Source organism: Bactrocera oleae, chromosome 5 (genome assembly GCF_042242935.1).
Source record: "Bactrocera oleae isolate idBacOlea1 chromosome 5, idBacOlea1, whole genome shotgun sequence".
NCBI classification, from domain to species: domain Eukaryota; kingdom Metazoa; phylum Arthropoda; class Insecta; order Diptera; family Tephritidae; genus Bactrocera; species Bactrocera oleae.
In genome coordinates this window covers 31614257-31642000 of record NC_091539.1, presented here as the reverse complement: position 1 = coordinate 31642000, position 27744 = coordinate 31614257, and the positions used below count along the sequence as shown (strand labels likewise).

General features: G+C 32.7%; 1 protein-coding gene across 9 annotated transcripts in view; it reads left to right on the top strand.

Annotated features, from left to right (window-relative positions):
• The window catches only part of shakB (shaking B), a 343238-nt gene extending 315494 nt beyond the window's left edge, over nt 1-27744 (top strand). For all 9 annotated transcript variants that reach the window (XM_036371860.2, XM_070109380.1, XM_070109381.1 and 6 more), the window contains 5 exons: nt 14175-14329; nt 14619-14683; nt 19205-19371; nt 20644-20822; nt 20959-27744. In XM_036371860.2, the coding sequence (XP_036227753.1) occupies nt 14175-14329; nt 14619-14683; nt 19205-19371; nt 20644-20822; nt 20959-21151 (759 nt within the window). In that variant the 3' untranslated portion in view covers nt 21152-27744. The remainder of the gene's footprint in view (nt 1-14174; nt 14330-14618; nt 14684-19204; nt 19372-20643; nt 20823-20958) is intronic.

Here is a 27744-nt window from a genome sequence, read left to right as displayed (position 1 = left end):
TCTGGTTGAAATAGTTCAACTTGTTTTTTTAATTTTGTTTTAATTATTTGTATAGCTCTTATAGCTTCTTTATCTAATTTAATTTCTTTCTTAGCTGAAATTTTTTTACTTGTTATACCATCTTCTCCTTGTAGATGTATGGTTAGTGGTTTTGTTATTTTGCTATATCCTTGTATAAATTTCCTATAATATCCCGCAATACCTAAAAATTACCTAAATTCTTTCAGGGTTTGAGGTATCGCATACTTGTCTAATGTTTCTACTTTCTTTGGATCTATTGCTATCCTATTATGTGTTATTATATGTCCTAAATATTTGACTTGATTTTTAAAGAAGTGTGATTTTTCATCAGAGATTTTCATATTTGCTTTATGTAATGCGCTTACTATTATTTGGATGTGTTTAATATGTTCTTCAGGTGTCGAAGAATATAGGTATTAACACGTTGTCGATATATACAAATGCAAATTTGTTTATATATTCTCGTAAATATCATCAACACATCTTTGAAATATTGAGGGTGCATTTCTTAATCCGAAGGGCATTCGTATGAATTCATATTTTGCTCCATTTATGGAAAATGCTGTTTTTTCCCTATCTTCTTTTTTATCATAATTTGGTGAAATCCTGCTTCTAGATCTATCGTGGAAAAATATTTAGCTTTACCTAACGCTTGTATTGTCATGTTTATATCTGGAATAGGATATCTATCTGTTATAGTTTTTGAATTTAATTTTTGAAAATCACTAATCTTTTCTTGGGTTTTCCGTTTTCATCTATACCCTTTTTTGGTACTGTCCAAACTGTGGTTATAAGGACTTCTACTAGGTTGTATTACATTATTCTTAAATAATTTTTTTATTTCTGAATTGACGAAATCGTTATCTGCATACGGATATTGGTATTGTTTCGTCCAAACAGGTTCATTACTTTCTGTCCTAATGGTTGCTTCTATCGTTGTGGTAAATGGTAACTTTTCTGTTTTATTATTTCTCCAAATTATTTCTCTAATCTCCCCGTCATAATCTTTATTATCATTTGTATAATTTATTTTTGATTTTTGTTTATATTTGTATATTTTAATTGTAGTGACGTGAAATCTATTTCTGCATTTAATTTTTTCAATCCACACAATTCTATTATCATATCAAAATCTTTAATATCTTCTAGTTCAAACAATGGTAAATCATGGCTTAACAGATGTATTATTTTTTTACTAGTCATGATAGAATATCCATGCATTGATTTTGTCCATAAAGGATCTATTGATATACTCTTACCTATTCTGCATTTTTTTGATATGTAGTTGCTTGTAGCGCCTGAGCCGATCATAATATTCACTTCTTGTTGTGTCGGACCATCCTTGAGTGTAAGGTAAGGTAGTCCATCCTTTAGCCTAAAAAAGTACTCGATGTATCGTCAGCTTCTTCCATGTGTCTGAAGGTTTGTTCTGGCTGAGGTTCAGATTGTTGGTGTGTGTTGATCCTTTGTATCTTTTGCGGAATGATGTTTCTGTTAGAGTGATTTCGTACCCACTGTTTCTTTGAGGTTCGTCAACATCCATGCGTTCTTGTGGAGGTTGGTATGTATTAAATACTCTTTGAGGTTGTGCATAATTGTAATTGTTCCTCGTTTGTTGCCTTGGTTGGAATTGATTTTGCCTGAAGTTGTTATTGTGATGATTAGGTCGATTACATTGGCTTCTTGACCATTGGTTTAAATTATTATTTTGCCATTGTGGTGGATTAAAATTAAAAGGGTTTGTCTTTGTGGTATTATTCTATGTTAATTAGTTGGTCTTTGCCAAAAGTAAAAATTTAAATTTTGTTTTTGGATTTCGATAGGTCGTCTTAGATTTTTATTTTCACTAGTTTGTTGTAATCGTATTTCGATTTGTTTAGCACTTGTATATGTTTGCATTAAGCTTTGATATTGATTAGATGCTAAGGCTGTTGCCAAATTTTTATTTTTTAATCCTTTAATAAATTGTGTTATAGATTCTTGTTCAATATATTTGTTATTTATTTTTGTTTTTAGAAGGTCCACTGTATTTTTAATCAGCTTCCTGTGCAGTGTCAATGTGTATTGGAAATAAGTGTCCAAGTTTTCTGTTGGTTGTTGTGCCAAGTTCTTCATGTGTTCTTGTATTTCATACAGTGCGGTGGGTCGTGATATAGTGCGTCCAAAGCTTCCTGATACTGTAGAAGTTGAGAGGTGTGTTGTTGCATTCAAGTAACATATCTGCATGCCCCGTGATTATTCTTCTGAAGGTTGTAATGATATTGTAGAATTGAGGTGTGTTCTGGAATACTTGGAGTGGTTCCATGACTTTCATTACATGAGACTTCCATATCGTATATTCTTCTTTGTTCCCTTGGAAAATAGGTAATTCCTTAATTACTTCGATTTGTACATCTGTTACATTCTGGTATTGCATCGTGGCTTCTTAGTATATTGTTGGAGTAGAAGTTTCGCTAGTATTAGGATTTGTAGTTTGGAACATCCGTATTATTAACTCCTTGTCCTTTCTCCTTTTCTCGTCCAATTTCGAGAACTGATTCTGAATGTAGGACATTATGTAGTTTTCAGGAGTGGTATGGACTGTAGCTGAAGGATTTCTGTCCTCGTTTGGCATTGTCCGTTTTGCTCCTTGACTCATTTTGTGAGTGTCTGTCTTCGTTGAGGAAGATTAAAAGATTTTGGCTTTCCTTACTAAAGATTTCAGCTTAAGTATTTAGATGCCCTTCTTTATGCGCTTCGAAGATTTTTAAGGATGCCGAAGTCCTGTTGTGCGATCTCCTCCTTCCCAGCAAGACCGGTTGAGCCCCCAGTTAGTTCATATACTTATGAATGGTTAAAAAATATATATTTTCTTTTGCAGAATATGATCTTTGTTCTTAGAAATTCACATACTTAATGAACATGTTTTCGTATTATCCTATGGGTTATATATTATTCGTTAAGTTGATAACATATTCATGTTTTGTGGCTTAGGTCTAAAGTCTAATTGTATTATTTGTTGTAAACAAGTGCTTATCGTGCGGCCTATGCATGCCTATGCATGTGTATGCTTGTCTTGCATTCGAGTATGGTGTGGTATGAGTTCAAAGTCTTGTGTTTGATACTCTTGTTTATTTGATTAGGACAGATCTGGCTTTCTTAGCGTTTCTGATATACTTGTGTATAAGTGTCGTTGATACTGGTATTAACTCGCGCTGACAAAATTTTTTCAGCTATGACTGACGTATTACCCATCAGATGACCGTCACTGTTCTTGTAGGGTACATAACAAACGTAAACAAATATATGTGTGAACTGTCAATGAAAACTCATCGAAAACACACAATGTCGGTCAGAACGACTTTGGTTCCACAATCCACAAATTGTGTTTTCAAGAGGATTTCAATTCGGTGCAAACATAGTATAAGGAAGGGTTAAGTTCGAGTGCAACACTTGCAACTTGCAAAGATCAAAGCCTTTATATTAAAAAATGAAGCGAAAAGGTTCAACTTTATTGTTTGACGAAATTGTGAATGGATTACAATCAAATTTGGTGTCATATTAACTTATTTTGAAGGCCATAGACTCACTTAGTTTTCTTACTATATTTTACTTTCCGTAAAGGAAAATTATATTAAAGTCATTGGTGGCATAAAAATGGAAGTGCTGATTGCATTAGTTTTTGACATTGCTTTCACTGCGTGGATAGATATCGCACATTTTCAGCATTTTACATTATATCTTACATACGAGTATTGACCGATAGATGCGGTATAAAGTCAATCAGAAGTGCAAAAATATTTGTATTAGGTATATGGAGATAAGTATTGACCCGATTCAACCCATTTTTGACATTAATGTATATTATTATCAAAGAAACATTTTCTCTGAGTTTCAATAATATAAAGGGGTTTACAATAAGAGTGACATGATTTAATAAAAAAAAAATTTACTAATTGTTAAGGAAATTCAATTCGTTTCTGAGTATAAATCATTCAAGTGGCCTCCACAACTTCTTTTGCAGGAACGAATTCGATAGAACCAACTTTTAAATACTCTTTCCGCTAAATCAAGTCGTATGTCGTGAATAGCACGTTCAATATTGACTCCTAAAGCTTGAAGAGAGTCTGGTTTATTGCTAAAGACCAATGACTTCAAATAACCCTGCAAGAAGTAGTCTAATCGTGTTAAGTCACAACTTCTTGGAGGCCATTCAATACCATAATTTCTGTGTGGCACGTAGCACCGTCTTGTTGGATCAACTTCTTCCTATTGCGGCCATAAAAAGTTGGTTATCATCGATCTATACTGCTCTCCATTGACAGTAACAGTGTCACCAGCTTCATTTCGGAGGAACTACGGACCGATGACTCCACTAAAACAAAAGCCACACCTAACTGTTCATTTAGGTGAATGTAATGGTTGTTCATAAATAATTTTTGAATTTTCTTTGCACCAGAATCGACAGTTTTGTGTATTTACCGCACCACTCAGATGAAAGTGAGCCATACATAAAATGGCAAAAGTTGCAATTGCAGAATGACTACTTTGGTAATAAAATTGAATAATTTGTAAAAGTTGTTCTTGCGTATACCTTTCCATGATGAAATTGTAAACATTACTGATTACAAATGGTTTCCTATTGGAAAACCCTTGTATCTTACAGATTGACCGATATTTTCGGCCAAAAATCAACCATACGCACTGGAGTCCACATATTCGGTATGTGGGGGCTTGAACAGTTTTGGCCCGACTTTGACAATTTTTAAACTCGAGATGGCATACCTCAAAGAAACTATTTGTGCAATGTTTCAAAGGTGTTTTATTTCTGTACTGAAAAGTGAAAGAATTATATGTAATTTACAATTGTGCTATATGCGACATGTGACATAGGACTATCAGGATATTAGTATGTATCGAATTTGGTAGAAATTGATCGAGTAGGTCCGGAGATATGTGAATTCACCTAAATGTGGGCGGTTCGTTTAAAAGCCTCTTGTGTCTTCTTAGTTGTTAAATTTAATGTCTCTGGCGCATTTCGTTACTGATTTATCGCACTTTTAGTAGTTTTTAACAAAACCGTTATATGGTGATTAGGGATTCTTATAGGATTTATCCTAAGCGAATTTGGTTACTGTAGTTATAGTGGTTTAGGAGATATGTACATTGAACCTATTGGAGGCCACACCTATTGTTTCAAAATTTTTAATCCACAGTGCTCCGTGCTACTGCAATCCTCTGTAGCAAATTACAGTTTTATATCTTAATTTAGTGCTCAGTTATTGCATTTTATAGGTTTTCGATTAATGGCGTTTACTCAAGTTACAGCTTGCACGGACGGACGGACAGACACTCACCCGGATTTCAACTCGTCTCGTCATCCCAATCATTATATATATATGTAACCCTACGTCTAACTCGATTGTTTTTAGGTCATACAAACAACAAAACTACTATACTTTGTAGCAACATGTTGCAAGATTATAAAAATAAGAAGAAAATAATACGCAAATTTCACAACCCGGGCATAGGGCAGAATATGGTACGTGAAATATTTTTGTGAGAGAAGAAAAGTATAGGGATACAATGGGGATAATTTTACTTAAATTATTTTTAGCAAAGATTTACCTTATTCTAAAAGGATAATTCTCTCCAATTCTGTAAACTTTCTATATATTTCTAACTTGAGCTTCAGACAATTTTTTTTTCATCGGTTTAAAACACCGGATATTTAAAACTACCTTAAATGACGAACATGGGTATACTTAATCAGTTTACATTTTTTGCTTATCAGAACTAAATATTATTTTCTGTGCAACAAATACTGCACTCTGTACTGTCAAGCGTAATTTTTCCTCTGAAAGATTTTCTTAATTCCATACTTTTATTAAGCCGACTATTTAAAAATACACACCTGTACGAGTATAATAATCTGAAATGATAACGCGTAAAATGTTGGCAATGAAATTTGATTTTGATTTAAAATCGTATTCGTAAAAGCTTTTTCTTGTTGTGAACAGATTGCCATTATAAAATGACTGAACTTTCACCTCTTTCATTATTAATTAAAATTTGTATTGTAAAATCACATAAATTTAAAAAATATGGCATTTCATCGTCTTTACTCAGAATGATTGCTTACCAGCATTCTTACATGCGTATTTATGTATAGGGTGATCCATTTTGAGGTGTCCTGCTTTATTAAAGAAAAAAATACAGAAACCTCAAATTTAATGGATAATGTTCATGATAATTATCATTCTTCGTGTACACTCTCGGCTACGGCCGCTATATTTTCTTCTCTGCGTGATAGACGTGGTCTACTCGGTCGAATATTGTCCAATAATGAATGTAGAGCCTCAAGATGGGTGATGGTGTTGCGAATAGTACTCTCAATAGGCCGATTATGTTGACCATAAGTCACACATTGTTTACAGCAAGTGAATTTTCGTAATAAAGTTGAACGATTTATAAATGTTGTTCAGGGGTAGGTCTTTTCATGATGAAATGCAAAACAATACTGGACAAAATTAACATGACAGCTTGGCACGACTCATGCCTGATCTGTCACTTGGATCACCCGTTACATACATACATATGTACATACTATGTACCATATACATGCTTTTATGTAGTTTCATAAGTCATCTTTTTTTAAGAGAAGGTACATATACCAACGATATGCCAATGTATGAATATTGAAACCAAGCAAACAGCTATATTTTTTAAGTACAATCATAAAACTTTATAGCAATATGGTATAGTGATTTTATAAATGCTATGGACTTAATTAACTTTACTGCGAGTGTCCAAAATGTTAAGATCCATCATAAAATAGCGTTGATCGCTCACATTTGGCGCTACCAAGAGTGGCATATATTTGCCGTTAGTGGGCACAAAAATCATACAAAACGTTTTCGAACGAAAGCACCGATTGTGACTTGCAACGATTGACAATGACACTGTGAACTTCATCAGCAGGCGAATCGGAGCAACGCCTACGAAAGGATTACTTGTTAGAATAACGGCGCCCCTGCAGTCGCCAATGAAAATAATTTCCATTGACAAGATTTGATTTGGCGACACGGAGCTCATGTTATTTACAGCATATTGTTTTAGGAGGTGTTATTGTGGGATAATTTATGATACAAGTTATTATTAATATGTCATCGAAATTAGCATACCTTTTCAAAATCGGACATTTTGTCACTTGTGGCGTTGGCTTGTTTACTTTATAGCTTGTGTACTTCACACGGCAATTGATGGTATTTTTAACAAAATTTGAATATTCAAGTGAATGCGTTAGCAGCAATCCATTGGAGTTAAGAAATTTTCAATGTATAGTTTATTTAATTTTATAAAAATACTAAAACAGCTTCGATACTGAAGGACTTTTCCAACATAAAAGTGACACATCTCCGTTTAAATGCTTGTCAAAACAATGACAAAATACACGCGTGACGTCGGCGTATACATATGTATCTATCGTAAGCTCACCATTAAGATTGTGGTTGACACTTTAATGCTTATGTAATTACTAAAATAATGCTGTGGACAATCACTACAAAATTGTGGAAAGCTTCTTTCGAGGAAAATAAGATTATGTGAAATAAAAAAAAAAACTTGAGTGGTGTCTATTAAAAAGAAAACAGCTAAAATACGTACAATGTAGATTTAAAAGTAGGGCGGCACAGATATTTTTTTAAACTGCAACTATTTTTCAGATTTTCTATCATATTGAGTTAATAAAAGCGTAAGTTAATTTATTATAAAACTTATAATATCGATAGTTCTTTAGTGATTTGTTGGTGTATAATTATACCCTAATCAGAGTATATTTAGTTTGCCAAGAAGTTTGTAACACCCAGAAGGAAACGTCGTAGTCCCTATAAAATCTATATATAAATGATCAGCATGATGAGCTGAGTTGATTTAGCCATGTCCGTCTGTCTGTCCGTCTGTATATACGCGAACTAGTCCCTCAGTTCTTACGTTATTTTGGACCTGTCTTTTTCTCACAAAGAAGCTGCTCATTTGTCGGAACGACCGATATCGGACTAGTTATTCTTACGAAATTTGGCATGGATTATTCTTTAAGACAACAATGCAATCTGTGAAGAAATTGTATAGATCAGATGACTATAGCATAATATATAGCAATACTAACTGAGCGATCGGAATAAAGTGTTTGCATGGAAAACTTTATTATTGGACTAGGTATATTCACGAAATTAAATCGGAATCAAGTTCTTGTAAGGAACCTTTGTATTTGTGAAGGGTATTATTGCTTCGGTGCAACCGAAGTTAACGTTTTTTCTTGTTTTAAGCTTTGTTTGGCATGCAGTGCTAAAGAAAGGTACAATTTTGTACTTCAAAAAATGTTCACAAAAAATTATTTACCGTCGGTTGTTCTCTATTTATACCGACCACTTATTTCTAAACAATAATCGAGAATAAATATTTGTATTTTTAGTGAAATAGAATACTGTATAAATAATGTAAAAAAAAATTATAAATAATATTTGAGGGGAATTAGGAGCAACTCTCTTAACATGCAAGAGAGTAGTTTAAGCTTTAAATTTATATTTAATTACAATATGTTTACAAAAATAATGATGATTTGGTAAAAATCGAAAACACTATGGCAAATAACTGTGTGGCACCGTCCACAATTCGTAAGTAATGTTATGTTGGCGTTCCTATATATCCGTGCGAAAATAAGTGAAATCGGACTGCAACCACGCCTACTTTCCATATAACATTATTTTAAATTCCATCTGATTCTTTCATTTTCCACTATTTAAATCAAGCACCATGTATAGGGAAATAACTTTGCACAAATAGCGCTCTTGAGGTGCGCCACCTTATTATCAAAAATTGTTCAAATCATACTAAAACTATTCAATTCCCCAGATTCCGAATATTTGGACCCTACTTTCTTCAGCGAACTTTTTATCGCAAATAATACCCAATAGAAAGATTTTGGATCTACCGGCTGACTTTATATCGCATATGTCGGCAAATAAGTAAGATACCTTAGGAAAATTGACTGAACGTCCAATATTGGATATATATAAATTCATATGTCATTCTTACCGTAAAGATAATGTGGAAGACTATCTAGGGCCCATACGATGGCTAATAGTTCCTTTTCATTCGTTGCGTAGTTTACCTCTCTATCCTTTAACGTTCTCGAGATCATTGTTATGGGTCTGTTTCCCTGAGATAGTACCTATGCCAGTTGAAGAAGCATCCGTAGTAAAATCAAATGGTTTTGAATAGTCCGGGTAATGAAGAACAACGTCTTCAGAAGCGAGGATACCCCTGAGTTTGTCAAACGCAGACATCTGAATCAAAGGATACTGGAATATTTTTCGAACGGTATTTGCTGATTTTTTCGCCCTCACCTTTTAACAGGTTTGTTAAAGGCCTTGCTATTGCAGCGAAATCTTTGATAAAGCATCTGTAGTAACTTGCAATACCTATGAAGGACCTTAAATAAAACAAGCTGCTTGGTTGCTTGAAATCTCTAATTGCCTTTACTTTATCTGGCCTAGTTCTTGTGCCCTCTTTTGTGACGAGAAAGCCTAAGAATTCTACACTTTTTTTTTAAAATTGTGATTTTTGCTTTGACATCCTCATATTGGCGTTGTAAAGGCTCTTAAATACTTGACAGACATGTTGTAAGTGGTCTCTTTCATTCTCGGAGAACGCTATGACATTATTGACGTAGACATAGCACGTTTTTCCAATCATATGGCGTAGAACATCATCTATTGCTCGCTGAAAAATGCTAAAGGTATTTCTCAAACCAAAAGGCAAACGGCAGAATTCATATTTACCTCCGTTTACTGAAAAGGATGTCTTTTCTCTGTCACTTTCTGCTAACTCGATTTGATGGTACCCAGATTTCAAGTCAAGGGTAGTGAAGTACTTAGCTTTTCCAAGGTTTGATAGGATCATACTGATACTCGGCATTGGGTATTTGTCCGCAATAGTTTTGGAATTCAATTTTCTAAAATCTACTACCAACCGTTTATTAGGCACACCTGAGAGATCGGTACCCCATATGGGTTGTTGTATGGAGATCTAGAAGGTCGAATTGTTTAGTAAATCCTTAATTTTTTGATTCACGAAATCAGCAGCTCCCATAATAAATGGGTACATATTGGAGTAAACTGATTCATTGTCATCCATGCGAATGGTGGCTACACCATTGGTGTTGAATGGAAGTAGTTTGCTCAGATCGGCAAACGCCTTCAAGTGCTTTGTCATCATTTGTAGAAAGTCTGTGCGAACATTAGGTGGAACCTCTTCAATTTTAGTGAAATTAACTTGACCACTTGAGGATTAATTCTGATGCGAGGTCAATAGTAGCCTCTGAAAGTAGGTCGAGTCCAATTATGCCGTCAAACGACGTAAGTCCAAGTAAGTAAGTGATGAAGCTTTTATTTTCGATTTTATTAAAGCCGTGAATTGATTTGACTACAAACGGGATTTGTACCGGAACGGAGGCTAGAGGGCATACGTCTGGGTTTATGTAACTTTTCGACGCTCCAGTGTCAATTAAGAATTTCAATAATTTCCCTGCTACTGTTCGCTCGACAAACGGTTCGCTAAAAAATTAAGAGCATCTGTTTCATAGCCGGCTTCGTTTTCAGCTTCTATTTCTGCCGCCGGGATACTTCATTTTTTTTTGCGTCAAATAATTTATCCTCTGGCGTCTGTGATCAGACGTTCTTAGAGAGTTTGCAGGTCTTTTGAAAGCATTTTGTGGCTGATTATTGCTGTGCGCAATTTGGCTTTGAAATAGCTGGCATTGAAAACCGATATTTTGACGGAATCTAGAGGACGGGTCAACGTTCATTTTCTCTACCTGGTCACGTTTTGGGGAATGAGTTCTTTGCTCTCTAGTAAAATAGGGGGTCTTTCCTGTCCTATACTGAATGTCAGATTGCCTCTGATAAGGTCGGCCTTGAGATTGTCTCAAGTTCTTCTCCTCTAGTGACCTTGCATACTGGGTCGCAAATGCGTGTCTGTCGTGATTTGACTCGATATCCTGGGCCATTGCAAGGGCCGAGGGCAAGCCTCTGAGGTAGGCCGCGAAGAGAACATCCGTAAGGTTTCTCCTTAGTCCTGGGGCAAATACGCGCAGTGCGCCGGCAGTGTGCTTGTCGTTCATGTACCGCGCTTGGTCGGTATCAAAAGTCATTGTGGTTTTATTGGTAAGTAGTGTGAGTTTTTTTTCAACCTCCTCGTAAAATTGAATGATTGACAATGAACCCTGTCTGAGCGTAGCGAGCTCTTGTTCAAGTAGATGTAATGGTCGCTTGTCCGAGTACGTGAACTCTAGACGTATAATAGTAGCGTCAAAATTAAGGACCGTTGAAAGATGCTAAAACTGCATCAGCCGATCCCCTAATTCTGTTGCGAATTATAAGGACAGCTTGGTAGTGTTTTGAACTGCCCACGTGGGTTTTGAAAACATCATATTCGACCATTACTGCCTGCCGTCAGTACACATATACATAGTTCCTGTGATTCATCGAACTCTTGGAGAGACTTAACTGCATCCAGGCCTTCGTGACATTCGACCCCGCCTATAATTTTTATTCGCTAGTAGGCCTTGATTTCGGGGGCTGTTACAGCTATAGACTGAAATTGGTTTGTAAGCTGCTCTAGCCTAGCTTCGAAGTCTTTTCTTTGAACCTGCAGAGCGACGCTAACGACCGCATTGATAATACCTTGCAACTGCTGTTCATTCATGTTTTGCCCGCGTTTTATTCGTTTACTACCCAGGAGTATAATAGTTCGTTAGTTTCGAGGTCGCACATACAGTTACAGTCAATACAAAACAACACTACATACTTACTAAGTACTACATACTTATTTCACTTACATAATTATATTACGATTTTCTTTGTTCTTCTTTCTTCCTCCTTGGTTGCGATCTTCCTTCTTCGTTTATTGTACTCTTCTTTCTTCCACGTTGGAATGGCAATTTTGGTATTAATAATTCAGTTCTTTTCTCGTAACGACGAATTTCATGTACTGGGACAATAACGATGAGGGTTTTTTTTAACACCACCAGTTGCTTTATCACTTCACGAGCTGTTTTTTCCCGTTGGGCGCCAGTTATTTTTTTATTCACTAGTGCAAAGTGGGTGGTTGCGGCGTGCCCCGCCCTCTAATAAGTTCAATGCATATATTTCATAAACCATTCGAGCTATATGACCCAAATTTGCACAGAAGACATATTTTTGCCTTTTCCTTTGACAGTGTGTGAAAATAGAAGAAATCGGATGATAGCCCGACTCCTCATATCCTCATTTTTATACTCCATATATGTTGGTAATGATATGATATAAAACTCAGGGAGCATTTCATTCTGTTAATAGTATGTTGTATTGCCAAGAATAGATAAAGTCGGGTCAAAACCCTTACCTTTCATATACCTAATATAAAATTTTCAAACTTCCGGTTGGCTTATGCAATATATATAAGTCAATAAGAAAAACATTTTAGTAAGATTAACTGAACGTATAATATTGAACATACTATAGTTTAATACAAAAAATATGTGAATTTAGTGTACGAATTACCCTAAATCACAGATACTACATATATTGATTTTCGTTATTCTAACAAATCTTATGCCGAACATGTCGTTCAATGTGTGAATTATGTATTTATAAAAAAGCTTAAAAATATGATCTCAAGTATACCTCAGCAATGCTAAAAAGTTAATTATATATCCCATATAACTCATTTGAAGATGATTTTATTACAATTTTAGCTGACGCGAAGTTAAATATAGTAATATAACTAAGTGAGTCTGTGACCCATGATATAACTTCATAAAACACAAATTTAATTTTAATTCATTTACAATTTCATCGAATAATTAATGCTGAATTGCTTCGCAACATTTTTTTAAAATAAAGTTTTCCTAACACCTGAAGGTATTTTCCATACTTTGATCCCTGCAAGTTGCAAGAATATAAAATGTGCGGTTACACCCGAACTTAGCCATGTTAGTTTTGACTTTTTATTTGAATTTCCGGAGTTGACATGTTTTATGTAAACTTTGCTGCCACTAATTCTTTTGCTTTCTGGAGGTAACTCTTACAGTTGTTTAAAAAAAGGTTCCTATCTATATTTTTATTTTATAATACCCTAAAAATGACAAGAGGTAATTAGTTAACTATCCTAATTTGTTATCGAATTATAGCAATTAATGATATACGTAATTTTGAAGGCTGGTCAAATGCCGGATGCACATTTGTAAAACAAGTCTACCTAAATGGGGCAGGTGTACCAAGTTTTTTATATTTAAATATGCTCATTTGATTTAGTTATCAGATTTATTGCACAAACTTATTTAACTGGATAGCTTAAATTTTTTTTCAAATTTATTTTAGATTTTGGAAAATTCTAAGAACATATGACATGGAAGAATTTTTAATGAAAATGTATTTTCACCACCAGGCTAATTTTGCTCTTTGAGTATATTATTGATATGGAGTTACAGTTTTACATTTTTGTAAATCGAACCATTTTAAAAATTCTAAATCGATTTTGTAATCAATAAAAACATAATTATTTGTATATCTTTGCATACGCTTATGTAATTTCTTAATTTCCGTTATATGTTAAAAAAAACGAATACTTTTGTCAAACAAATACTTTTCCTCCGCCTTAAAATTTTCTATTTTTTCTTATTATTAGATAATTCTGAATGCTCTATAAATAGGTCTTCTACGATGTTTTCGTAAACGTAACCGTTTAAGAGAAGTTTTTGTAGAGAATTCAATTTACTACAAAATCTTTAAACACATTGCAGACATGTTCTAAGTTTTGATATTAAATCGCTATCAACTTATTCTTGAGTAAAACAGCGGAAAGAAGTTCACTGTATACGATCGTTAGTTTTGTCAAACTTGTTTTCTTTTTGCCTTTGTTTCTGCGTGCGTATATATAATATGTTTGCGGTAATGCCCTTTTCAAACTTTTTTGTTCATCTTTAAAAAGTTTTACCTTACATCCACCAAATAATTATTGCGCACTTTAAAAGCGTTATTGCATATTTTTAGTATTAAAGTATCAATTTTGAATTATTTTGAATATTTTAAATTATATTAATAATATTTTCCTTTACTTTTATTATATTTCAGGCGATTTTATTTTATACACCAAGATGGCTGTGGAAATCTTGGGAAGGTGGCAAAATTCATGCACTTATCATGGACTTAGATATAGGAATTTGTTCCGAAGCCGAGAAAAAACAAAAAAAGAAATTACTATTAGATTACTTATGGGAAAATCTAAGGTTAGTGCTTTATGTAAAAAAAAATTGATTCCTAAACTATACGACTGAAAAATAGTTTTCATGTGAGAGCGAATATTTACTGTTTAGTTTATTCATTAAATAAACAAATAAAAGATTTGAAATTACTCCTAAATTCCAAAAGGGAATGCTTTGTAAGTGTATAAGTTCATACACAGAGATTGTCTCACACATAATTATTTAATACATTTTGGACCATATGAAAGCGATTTACTTATTAATCGAAAATTTACCTCTACTTATGTGTTTACTTTGTTTGTTTTTTAATTAGGTATCACAACTGGTGGGCTTACAGATACTACGTGTGCGAATTACTGGCACTCATAAATGTGATAGGTAAGTACGCAAGCAACAATTTATATTTAGTGTATACAAATTTATTGAAAGTTTTCTTGGATATGTAGGCTCGTGAATTTATCTTCCTATGTGGTATACTCAGATATTTTCTTAGTTAGTATATTTTCTGTGAGAATTTATAATTTTCCATTAGACCTTAAATATCAACAAGTAAGGAAGGGCTAAGTTCATAACCAACAATTTTATACTTTCGCAATTTGTGAAATTCAAGAGCGGTGAAATATTTTCAGATGCTAACAAATCTGTACATTAAAACTTTTGTGACTGAATTTAGAATTCATTATTTGAAGAATATTTGAATGAATTACAATCATATTTATATAGTTACTTATTCATTTATATTGTAGGTCGTAGACTCACTGAGTTTCATTATTACATTTTGTTTCGTGTCCAGAATATTTATATTAAAATCCACATAATTCGCTCAATTTAAATATAACGTGTGTTTTTTTTCGAGGTATAGAACTTTAAGTTGGCATTACAGTTCAAGATGGCGACCGATTTAACAGCTCTCAAGTGATTTATTCTCAGTTTGGTTTGGCAATTCATCATGAATAGACTCACGCCTGAACAATGCTTGCAAATAGTGCAATTTTATTCCGAAAATAATGGTTCTGTGCGGAATACGCACTACGTTTACTTTATCGTCGAGCGCACTTCTGGTTGAATGGCTACGTCAACAAACAAAACTGCCGCATTTGGAGTGAAGCTAATCCTCAAGTGTATGTCGAAACACCATTACATTCAGATAAACTGAGTGTTTGGTGCTTTATGGGCTGGTGGAATTATAGGTCCGTACTTCTTGTAAAACGATTATGGCCAGAACGTTACAGTCAATGGTGATCGGTATAGAGCCATGATTACTAACTTTTTCATTCCTGAATTGAACAACCAAGATGTCCAGGAGCTGTGGTTCCAACAAGACGGCGCAACATGTCACACAGCTCGTGCCACAATCGATTTATTGAAAGACACGTTTGGTGACCGCCTAATTTCACGTTTTGGAATGTGAATTGGCCTCCAAGATCTTGTGATTTAACACCGCTAGACTACTTTCTGTGGGGTTATGTAAAGCCATTGATCTATGCGCATAAGCCACAAACGCTTAACTATTTGGAAGACAACATTCGACGTGTTATTGCCGATATACGGCCACAAATGTTGGAAAAAGTCATCGAAAATTTTACGTCATATGCCAGAAATCATATTTAAAATGTAATGCCACAAGATTATCTTTCGGATAAATAAAATTCATGTCAATCGAATAATCCATCGTTGTTTTATTGTAATTTATAGTTCTATACCTCTAAAAAAACTCCTTTTACATACAGTGTACATATACATAAGTGAAGGTACGGTTGGTTAATTTCACTCCTTGTGATAATGTTACTAAAAACCAACGAAAATAACCCGGATAAATTGTTAGCATTTCTTTATTTAATTATTTAATTCTCTTATAAAAACAGAAAACAATTTTTTTTTTCAATAACCGTTATTTTTTAGTATTTAGTATATTATCAAAAAGAGTAGAATTAACCAACCGTACCTTCACTTATGCTGTACACTGTATGTGATTTAAGCTGAACCAAAGGGACTAAATTTAATACACTGGATTCCTCGCATATCAAGTCAGTCAGAAAATCGGAAGTCATTACATTTAATATATGATGTTTAGCCCAAGGTCTATGAGAGCTGGGGTAGTTCGTAAACTGATTTCGCCATTAAACTATGGACGGACAGATAACCATCCGAAATTGAACTGGTCTAGTGATCCTGCTCAATCGCATATATAGTATACTTTTACATCTATCTCATTTAGGGTTAGGAGAACAAAACTCTTGTACTTTGTGCAACATGTTTAGAGAATTTAAATATATTTACTCCTACATGTGTATATATGTATAACAATTTTATGAAACCTGTTAGGAACGTCCACTACTATACTATGTTGCAGCATTTTAAGATTTAATTCTTAAAAAATAAATTAAAATAAAATCGGGACTATAGCGCAATCTTCGGTTATTACCTAAATCATATTCATCAGAACTTGGGTTATTTATGTGTATAGCGTTCATGTGTATGAATTATGTATCACATAGTAAACCAATTATTTTAACTGTATTTTCCTGTTACAGAACCCTCATTTTGTTTTTTCTGTAATTAGATCACCCCTTGTGAATCCCAGAAACGGTGATCATCACCGATCCTTGAAAGCAATACCGAAACCTCTTCAGTTAGCGTCAAACAAAGGGAAGTGGTTTCACGGTTGCGCTTGATACCTGGACTAAGCGAATGCGATACCCATCGCGCCGATGTCATACCGAATATTTAATGCAGGGCGATTTGCCAATACGACATAGTGGGCTTTTGTAATGTTATTCTTCGTAGTAGCCGTTTTCGGTTCATCTTGGCCACCACTAACCGACAAGCGGCCACATTGAAACTCATTTAATAAATTTTTGACAACCCCAATCGAAGCACGTACCACCGTATACAGCATTCAAGCGCTCTCTGATTACCTATCGCATTTTCCTTAACAAAACTCTACCATGTACAAATTTAAATAGATGTGGAGTTATATATCTATCATCACCTATATCTCATATATATATATATATATACTATATATGATCAGGATGACGAGACGAGTTGAATTCCGAGTGACTCTCTCTCTGTCCGTCCGTCCGCCCGCGCAAGCGATAACTTAAGTAAAAATTAAGAATTGAGATATCTTAATGAAACTTTGTGAAACCGAAGTACGGTTGGTATTGCAGATGAGCGGAACCGTATCGCCACGCCTACACAACGCCATTAATCGGAAACCTATAAAGTACCATAACTAAGGTCCATAATAAGATGCAAGGCTGATATTTAGTACAACGAATTGCATTGGGGAGAGGCATCTATGCCTGAAAATTTTTAAAAAGTGGGCGAGGCCCCTCCATCTTATAAGATTAATATACATATCTCCTTAACCATTCATGCTATGATAACAAGAATTACACAGGAAAAATCTTTTTATCTTCCCTACCCACCCGGTAAAAATGGATGAATTCGGATTATAACTCCGCCCACTCCCAATATAACGATTTAGTTAAAATTTATTAAAAGTGAGATAAATCTATAAATAAATGCACCAGAGACATAATATAACATTTATTCGACCGATTTCAACTAAATTCGGTATATCAAATTATCCTGAATTATCGGTAATGAAATCGAGCGACAACCGCGCCTACTTTCCATATACTCGTAATTACATTTTAAATTACGTCTACTTTCGCATTCCAGTATTAGAATCAAGCACCAATGCTGATATCGGCATAAAATTTTGCTTGAATAGTGCGTTTAAGGTGTGTCACCTTATAATCAAAAATTGTCAAAGTCGGTCTACATTTGTTCAAGCCCCCTGATGCCGAATATGTGGACGCCAGTTTTTATTGTGAAAAACCAAATATATGGGTCAATCTGTCAGATATACCATATGTACCTATTATTGAAGTTCGGAAAGTAATTTCTTCGGCTTTGATTCTTGCAAGTTGGGAGAGTATAAAATTTTCGGTTACACCCGAACATAGATCTTTCTTACTCGTTCATATCTAGAAACTACTCTAATTTTTTCCATTTGATTATACGACATGTTCAAAGTTCAATATTCATTCGGATATCATTATATTACAATATGTTATTCTAAATAGCAAAGCATTGCAAAATAACAAATTTACACAGTGTTGAAGATTATGTAATGTTAATTTTCAGGAATAAAGAAGTTTATATATTTATAATTGGTAGAAGTATTGAAAGATATTAATCAAAAAAAATTTGAAATGTTCAGTATGAAATCAATTAAATTCCAAATGAAGTAGCTAAGAAGGGTATACTAAAAACTAGTATCCCACATAAAATAAAATAGACATACTAGAGAATTTATGTATTGGAAATTAATTAAACCATGAGCATCTTTTCACCATATGTGTTTTCATCAGGTAATGATTTCAAAGAATTTACGTCGCAAATGAATTTGCTTCCACCACCCACCGCTGCACAATTCTTCCATGGAATATTTTTCAAGAACTATTTTTTAGTTTCTGCTTAACCCTTGTAATTAATTACACCACTCGTGCCGAGTTTCTGCATCCGCTCAAATTCAAACACGGTCAAGAATATTTCTGAACATTTCAGCACAGAACCGTAGCAAAATTGTTCGGTTACACTCATCTAATAGTAAATAGATTTAATACTAAACAAAAAAGCTTAAGAAAATGTATGGTAATTAAATCGATCGGCTTATGAGATACTAAACTGAATGTGAGATAACTTTGATAAAATTTCCACTTTTTATTATACAATTAATAGATTATTGCTAAAATTATATACAGTGTTAACATTGATCATGATAGCGTAGGGAAATATAATGGAATAATACGTATGCATGTAGTGTATATAAATAAACGATATTGAGCTAATAATTATAATGTTTTACATTTCTCTATTTTCCAGGTCAAATGTTTCTTATGAATCGATTTTTCGATGGCGAATTTTTGCAATTTGGCTGGAAGGTTATAAAATATATGGAGGACGATCAGGAAGATCGAATGGATCCCATGATCTACATATTCCCCAGAATGACCAAATGTACATTTTTTAAATACGGTTCAAGCGGGGAGGTATGTTACTACAATACATAACCCATAGCTTACATATCGATATACTAGACTAGAAAAAATGTTGCATTAAATTGGGTTATTTAAAGCTTATAATAAATATAATTTTCATTTTATTTTGTATATGTATACAGTTAAAAAAAAGTGTTTCGGATACTGGTATGTGTAGTTTGTTCGATTCGTTACCCTTTAACGCTTATCATTTTATACAAAAGCTGGAAAAGAAGTTTAATCTCTAGTGCCAAATAATGGGACTATTTCAACGAAAGTTATAGTTTTAAAAATCACGAGAAATAAAATATTTGTGTACTGTTTAGCACAAAACAGGTTAATTTTTAAAAAAACTTGCCTGACCTGTTGTCTTTGAATAATGTGAATAGATAAAGGAATTGATCGGAGGCAATAAATTTGAATGCATATAAAAATTATATAAAGATTATGAAGTCAGTATGATTAGCGCAACCAGAAATTATACTGTTAAGCACACGTCTTGGCAAATTTATCATGTCTGGGCGTCTATACATATGATGTTTTCGAGGGGTGGCATTTTCATGATAGCAAGCAGTCAAACCAACTATTAAAGTATTCGCATTTTAATGTTCAATATGGTATACTCTGGAAAACGTTTCGAAATCAAAGAAATTTTTTTCCAAATCTCGCGTTCTGTGAGACACATTTCTGCTCTAAAGGAAACGTAAATAACTAAACCTGCCGCATTTGTAGCGCACACAATGCCGAAGAGACTGTCCAAACCGAACTGTCCTGTTCCATCCAGAAATATTTACTGTCTGGCGTGGTTGGTATGCTGAACGCATTATTGGTCTATACTTTTTTAACGCTTAAGATGGTATCAACTTTACCGTCAATGATGAGCGCAAAAGGCTAATAATCCGAGACTTTTTGATTCCGTTACCATTCAAGCTACTCGGTTTTAAATAACATATATCCTGTCGGGTAGATCTACAAAAATAAAACCATCACATTTAGTGTCAAATTAAGTATTGAGCGTTCAAATGGACACTTTTTTTTGGAAGTATGCGAAATGGTTCGTGCTGTTACAGAAGCTACCACGGACCAGTTGTAAACTTCCAAAGACGTACCCGCGGTATGCCAAAGTTCTATTCAAACTCTCAATGAAATTAAATATTTGCAATATAATTTTCCATTTTAAGTTTTATTTGAAATATCTCTTCTACAAGTATAACTCTGAAACACTCTTTATAAATACACATGTATTCCTTTTGTTCGAAAAACTGTAATAATTTCTCTTTTCAGGTGGAGAAACACGACGCCATTTGCATACTGCCATTAAATGTTGTTAATGAGAAAATATACATTTTTCTTTGGTTTTGGTTCATACTTTTAACGTTTCTAACACTATTAACGTTAATATACAGGGTGGTAATTATCTTTTCACCACGTATGAGGGTGTACTTGTTTCGTATGCGATTTAGGTAATCACAAGCTTAGTCATAGTTACATATTATAATACACCCGTAAAAATATACTTATATATGTATGTATACGGTATTCTTTACATGCAAATTCAAATTCAATTTATTTTAACAATTTTGTTTATTTTAATTATAGGTTAGTGCGTCGAGACGCTATTGAAATAATCGTTCGTCGGTCGAAGATGGGCGATTGGTTTTTATTATATTTATTAGGTGAAAATATAGATACGGTTATATTTCGTGATGTTGTACAGGATTTAGCCAATCGTTTAGGACATAACCAACACCACAGGGTGCCTGGACTGAAAGGTGAAATACAGGATGCATGATATTGGGAGTATTAAAAATAATACAAAATGCAATTTGTCGTCTCAATATAACCGTCACTATCACAAATAAAAATATCAACACCAAAACCGCTTAAGTAACAACAGCAGTAGCACCGGCTTCCAAAAATTCTCACCAATGCAAAACTAATAAAACTAAAAACAACAGAAAAACTCCAAAAAAAGCGAACCACATTAACGCCATCAGTTTCACAGGCATTTGATATAATCCGCTACAAATACATTTTCTAAGAAATAAATATATAAAGCAGAATGCTTTCATAATAGACGATTTTAGTATAAACCAAAATTCAAATAGTGTGTGACAGCGACGAATTGTTTATACATATATGTGTGCGAATGTGTGTAAACTAAAAAAATTAAGCGTAGCATATGTAAGGAATAGCAAATAAGCATGTTCAAGCAGACGATCTCACCTACATTCGTAAATCATCGAGACGCATCCAAATATTCATAGCTTGTCATGTTATATTAACAACCGAAAAGGACTACGACTGAGACGACACCCGCAAATGAATGCATTATTGTAATGAGCCAACACGGACAAGTAGCAGTCAGCCAGCAAAAGGCCGCGTTTACTTCACCAATAACAGGCAAGTTTAGCATCCCCACAAACTTCATACATCACATCACATCGCATCGATACATTCACATGTAGCTCGAAATTTAAAGCTTTGAAGTGGTGTAATTGTCGACGGCAACCAACGAAGGAAGGAGAGCTCTCATTTTTTTATATAAAACTCTACCAAAAGAAACCAACCAAAAAAATCTATCATAGCGCCGACAGGACACCATCTTACATCAATAGTTGCATATATATGTATTTTATATAAAAAAAAAATAAAAAAAATAAATATGGTTAAAATAAATAATAAATATTATTTCCAATATCATAAGCTGAAATAATTAGAATAACAACGACATCAAGATTAGTGTAATTCATTTCATACATAGTTAATCAGGAGAACTATCCGACACATGCATACATACAAACCAGTTGAAACAAAAAACAAAAATAAATAACGAGTAAACGTAATTATACAAAATCATAAAAAAGTTTTATGAAATATGCATAATAGCCATGATAACTCATCAACTAAATATCTATACATACAAGTACATAACACATAAACAACTACAAAAATTCAGATATAAGCAAAAATAATCATCAAAACATACATACATAACATACATACATATATAGCGCGCCTCATTAAATAACCGAGAAAAGTAGCATGTAATCTAAAGACATACTCGTACGTCTGTACATGAGAGCATTCACGCATAGATTGCAATAAGCAAATACAAATAGTAACTAAACAAAGAAATTTTTAATTAAAATTATAAAATAAAGAATGAATGAAATGAAAAACGAAATGAGACAAGATTATATCATTATGAAATAGTAACGTTAATGCGACGTAAATTACAGTTAAGAAATAGTTAGTGAAACCAAATACACTGCATGCAGAAATGCATATTTATATAAGTATATAATATATTATACTTAAGTTCAGTCTTACTTAGGTTCGTGCATTAAAATACGCAAATGCAAATATTTTGGGGAAACAAAGGCGATAATGAACTGTTTCTCACAGTATATAAACAAATTAGTGGAAAGTGTTTGCAATTTATGAACCACAAGTAAACTGTTCAAGTATGAGTGAAAATTTAAGGCAAAAGGTAGCAAATAAATAACTAAATTACGTAAATTACTGAAACAATAGTATGAAGGCACTTTCTTATATATATATATATATATTCATATACCAATTTTTAAGAATCGAAACTTATATTAAAACAAAACAAAGTGAGCTGGGATATATGTGCATATGTGTGTATTATACTCGAGGCATTATATACAGATATGTATATGCGAAAGTGCGTCTGGTCATATGCCATGTAGGTTATACTTAAGTTTTTAAATACTTAAAACCAATATTTCATGTGCAATATAAGCAACACAAGCGCACATATGCATACATATGTATCTATGTGAAGATGTACACAAATTTGTGGTTGTATTATCTACTAAATGTTTGGGTTCAATGCGAAGCTACATATAATTTTGAATCGGTCACAGTAAGCTCTATGTTTGTCGCAGTGCATACATCCATTACCAAAACATTCGTATATTACATAGTTTTCAAGTATCCGTCCAAATAATATGGTTCGTACACATCAGACATACAAATGCATAAATGCAATTGATTGTGGTAGCATCCGTTAGTTAGCAATTTCCTATAGATATGTCAATATACATCAGCAGCTTTTGAATTGGGAACGCAAATGACACTCTTACTGCCCACTTTTTATTAAGCAACTGATTGCAATGTAAGCAAAACAATAAACTAAATAATGATTGCAAATATACTTATAACATACACTCGTAAGGTTCAACAATAATACCATGTTACCGATTTTTTGATAATTAATAAAACTATAAATGATAGGCGCTATATTGGCTTTGAAAACTATATACTCCTCAGTGCCATTTAAATGTTTTTAATATCACTTTCCAATGCCTGAAAAATAACAACAATCCGTTCGAGGGCTAATCCTATTTTAAACAGCATTGATCTCTCGCAACATTCAAATGTACGTTTATTTAACTCAAGGTAGATCCCCAGCGAGGACTTACTAGCAAAGCAGCAGTTAAAGTTGTCCGTATAAAATTACAAAATGGATAGATATGCTGATTTATACTATTTAGAAAACTTGTATCGGGCTATAGTATTTTTGCGGAGAAACTGGACTTTCTACTTGAGCCTTTATGAATCAGAAATCATATTGATTGATTTGAATATTTCATACTGCGTCTATGTATAGGAGATCTAGATAGTTTAGCGTTTTGCCAGTCAACCTACTGCCTATCTGGATAGTTTTCAAAAGCTCTAATGTTAATATCATGTTGAATTTAATGGGTAGTAATTAAATTTTCAAACCGTCAGACATATTCTTCGCAATACTCCTGTTGTGAGTTCTCATGACATTATTGGCATATACCAAAAGCAAAAGAAACTTATTGCCTTTAGCTTCACGGACTTAATGAATTAATGCAAAGTTGCTACAATATTGTTATAAAATATCAATAAATGATTTATTTATGGCAATAATAAGTATGTGTCATTTCGAACTACTAAAAACCAAAGCCAAATATTATTATTTTTATACAAAAACAAAACATATCTTAGAGATAACCCAAGCGTTTTTAGATCATGTTTACTTCCCCAATTGCATATGTATACATACGTGTAAATATTATATTAAGACTCTCCGACTTATTATAGCGAAGTACTTGTAACTAGACTACAGATGAAATTACACTGCCAGAATAATCAAAACATAAGATTCATAAATTCAATAATCATTCGGGTATGAAGAAATAGTTGATGGCAAGAACAAGTATATTGCCCGTATATTTTACACGTGTAAAATACAGAAAAATAGACTTAGACCATTGAAGTATCCGAAATTTATAATGAGAACGTTAGGTAATATAGCTACAAATGAGTAATCGCATTAAATCAACCCACATACAATACCATGTGCACATACATATGCACATAAACCCGAAAATTAAAGTAAATTCAAAACAAACACGCGGTGCTAGTAAGATAAATAATACATTTACTAAAAAACAATAAATGCTGTAAAGATATGAACAAAATATATATAAATTTAAGCAATAGAAACGAATTGAACAATTGAACTATATCATTATATTAAATAAGTGATGCTAACAAATTACATATACGAAATAATTAGGTTTAAGTAAGTACAATTTAGGAAAAGATAAAGTTAGGTAATTAAAATAATATTTTTAAGAAATAAAACCATTATGATAAAACTGAAATCATGCGTAAATTATAGCATACTGTGAGTATTAATAAAATTAGCAATAGATTTGTTCCTGGACAAATTTTCACATTTGTATGCGAAAGCAAAAATTACAAAAAAAAAAAACGTATAAATTAAAAAACGCAAAAAATATCTCATAGATTTTTAATTAATAAAAGTAATATTTATACTTTATTGTAACAAATACATAGTTTTTGTACATACATACATATGTATCAATAAGAGAATATAAAATATATTATATTTTAAGTCTGCATAGAATTCACATTATTGGGAGTAGTTATTAGTTGCTAATAAAATTGAACGTATTCGTGACCCTTGGGGAGCTTTTGTACCAGAGGACTCACAAAGTTTTAATTACATATATTCAAGTTAATTCAATGCAGTAACAATTTCCACAACAACAGCAAATTTACATACTTAGGAGGGCATCATTTCTCAAACGCAAAACTAGCCATTAATTAATTGAGTGTGACTGCTACTCATTACATAAATTTGGATATTTTTTCAGTTTCGGTTAAACATTTATCATTAAATATCGAATTATTTATCCTTTCATACTTTAGACATTGACTTAAATTATAAATATTTCGAAATATAGTGAATATAAGTAGATGGTGTAATGCGTTAATAGCTGGTAGATAGAAATTGCTATATTACATTTATTTCTCTCACGTACTTAAATTAGTACTTCATAGTTGCAATAAAATGCTGATCATTTTAGAAATATTAACAAGTAAGAGCACAATAACATGCGATTCCCAATTGCATTATTGTATCGGTACCAGAATTATTCAGACTCGATTAGCCAAAATAGCTGTACAAGTTAATTATTTAATATACACATATACTATAAGTATATAAATCTACCGTATAAAAGCAAACATTTTGTAAATCTTATTATAATTATTATAATGTAGCATAAATCAGCGAAAATTCGATAGTAACTTACACATGTGAAACTTTATTTTCAAAGTTTTAAAATCTTGTGATTTCGATACGAGCAAATTAAGATGAGAAATTCTTTTAATTCGAATGCAAAGTAAATTGGCCAGTAAAATTTCAAATTAAATATATATTTTTTAAATTTAATTTGCCATATGCTTCTTTGTATTTGGTGTATTATATAGTTTTGTATTCAATGGCTTCTCAACTTTGGTTTCCCGCCCAGAGCTCAGACATAGCAAAATAAGTGAATCGTCGGTATGTTTCGATATAAAAATATACTTACGCGTGCTGTTGTTGACCGCTAGGTCAAGTGCTTTGGCTATGTATTATATTATTAATTATCTGTTAATTATGCTCTAACTTCCTTTTTTACTGAAGTTCTGAGAAAATCGGTCTAGTAGGCTTAAGACAAATCATTAAGAATCAATAAGACGATATTAGATTTATTTCAAATAATTGTGCTCATTATTTGTATATTGGTGGATCTAAACGTTAGTTGTCCGTTTTTTGCAGCCCCGGCTTTTTAACTTCGCCATAAGTAGCACTTTTATTGAAACCATTTGGAATATAATGTTGAGTGTTAATTCAAGTATTCAAGTGTTCAACTCTTTACATTCTTATTTCGTCCGTTTTATTAATCTTTCTGAAAAAGAATCACTTGAAACTTATTCGAAGACAGACAATATACTTTTAAATAGTTAATTAGTTTTTTTCACTCACATTAAAAAGCATGAAAGTGAAAATTTCCTTTCCCCTAGGGAAATATATTGCTTTTTAATACAATTCTCTCAAATTAGAAAAAATTGGTTACTATGAATTGGAAATTTACCTATATACATATGTATTTTTGAATCCCTCTATTTTTATTATGTTATTGGATAAATTTCATTTTTAATTATTTAAATACTCAGTAAAATAGTTTAAGAAGCTATTTTATGTATTGACATCAGTCATATATTTATATCCTACGTTATAAGATCAATATATAAAAATTTAACCCTTAACACACAATTAAAAAATTTTACTAACGGGTTACACCCCTCTACAGTGTCGAAAAATTACAACAAAGAAAAACAGAAAAATCTTTTAAGATGACTTCATTTCCTATTTAATTAATAGTTAATACATTTTTTTTCTTGATATTTGATATAAAATGGCAAATAGAAAAAATTTCAATATTCTTACCATCTTCTGTGGAAAGTCAAAACAATTTCACTTTTTGCTAAAACCATTTAAAGAAAAGATTTGTCTTTGGACGAAATATGTACAGAAATATATACGATTAATAAGGTGTCAAAAATCATAGCGCCTTTCTCCAGAAAATTTTTTTTGATAACTGCTATCGAAATTTCAAGTGATAAAGATTTTAGTACCATATATTATGTTTCCAGTGGTGTTGAAGAGGGGTAGAGTAATAGAAAAAAATGGGTTTTAATTTTTATATTTGCTCCGAATATGGTGCGCTTGGTTCCCGTCAGAACTACAAAATAGTCACTTTAAAAACTTTTCCATCTTATAAACAATGTTGTATTTTACTTCTCAGTCCGTTAAGTAGATTTTAAAAGGGGAAAATTACTTTTAGAATTTATTTACTGTTAAAAGTATGACAAAATTAAGTAATTTCATGTTTATTACAACCACTTTTATTAATTTGCGTTGGAAGTCATAAGCCGATTAATTAAAAGAATAAAATATTGTACAAGCTACTAATTACAATTTTACGCGAATTTCAGATTGTTAGAATAAAAAGTGGATATTAACATATA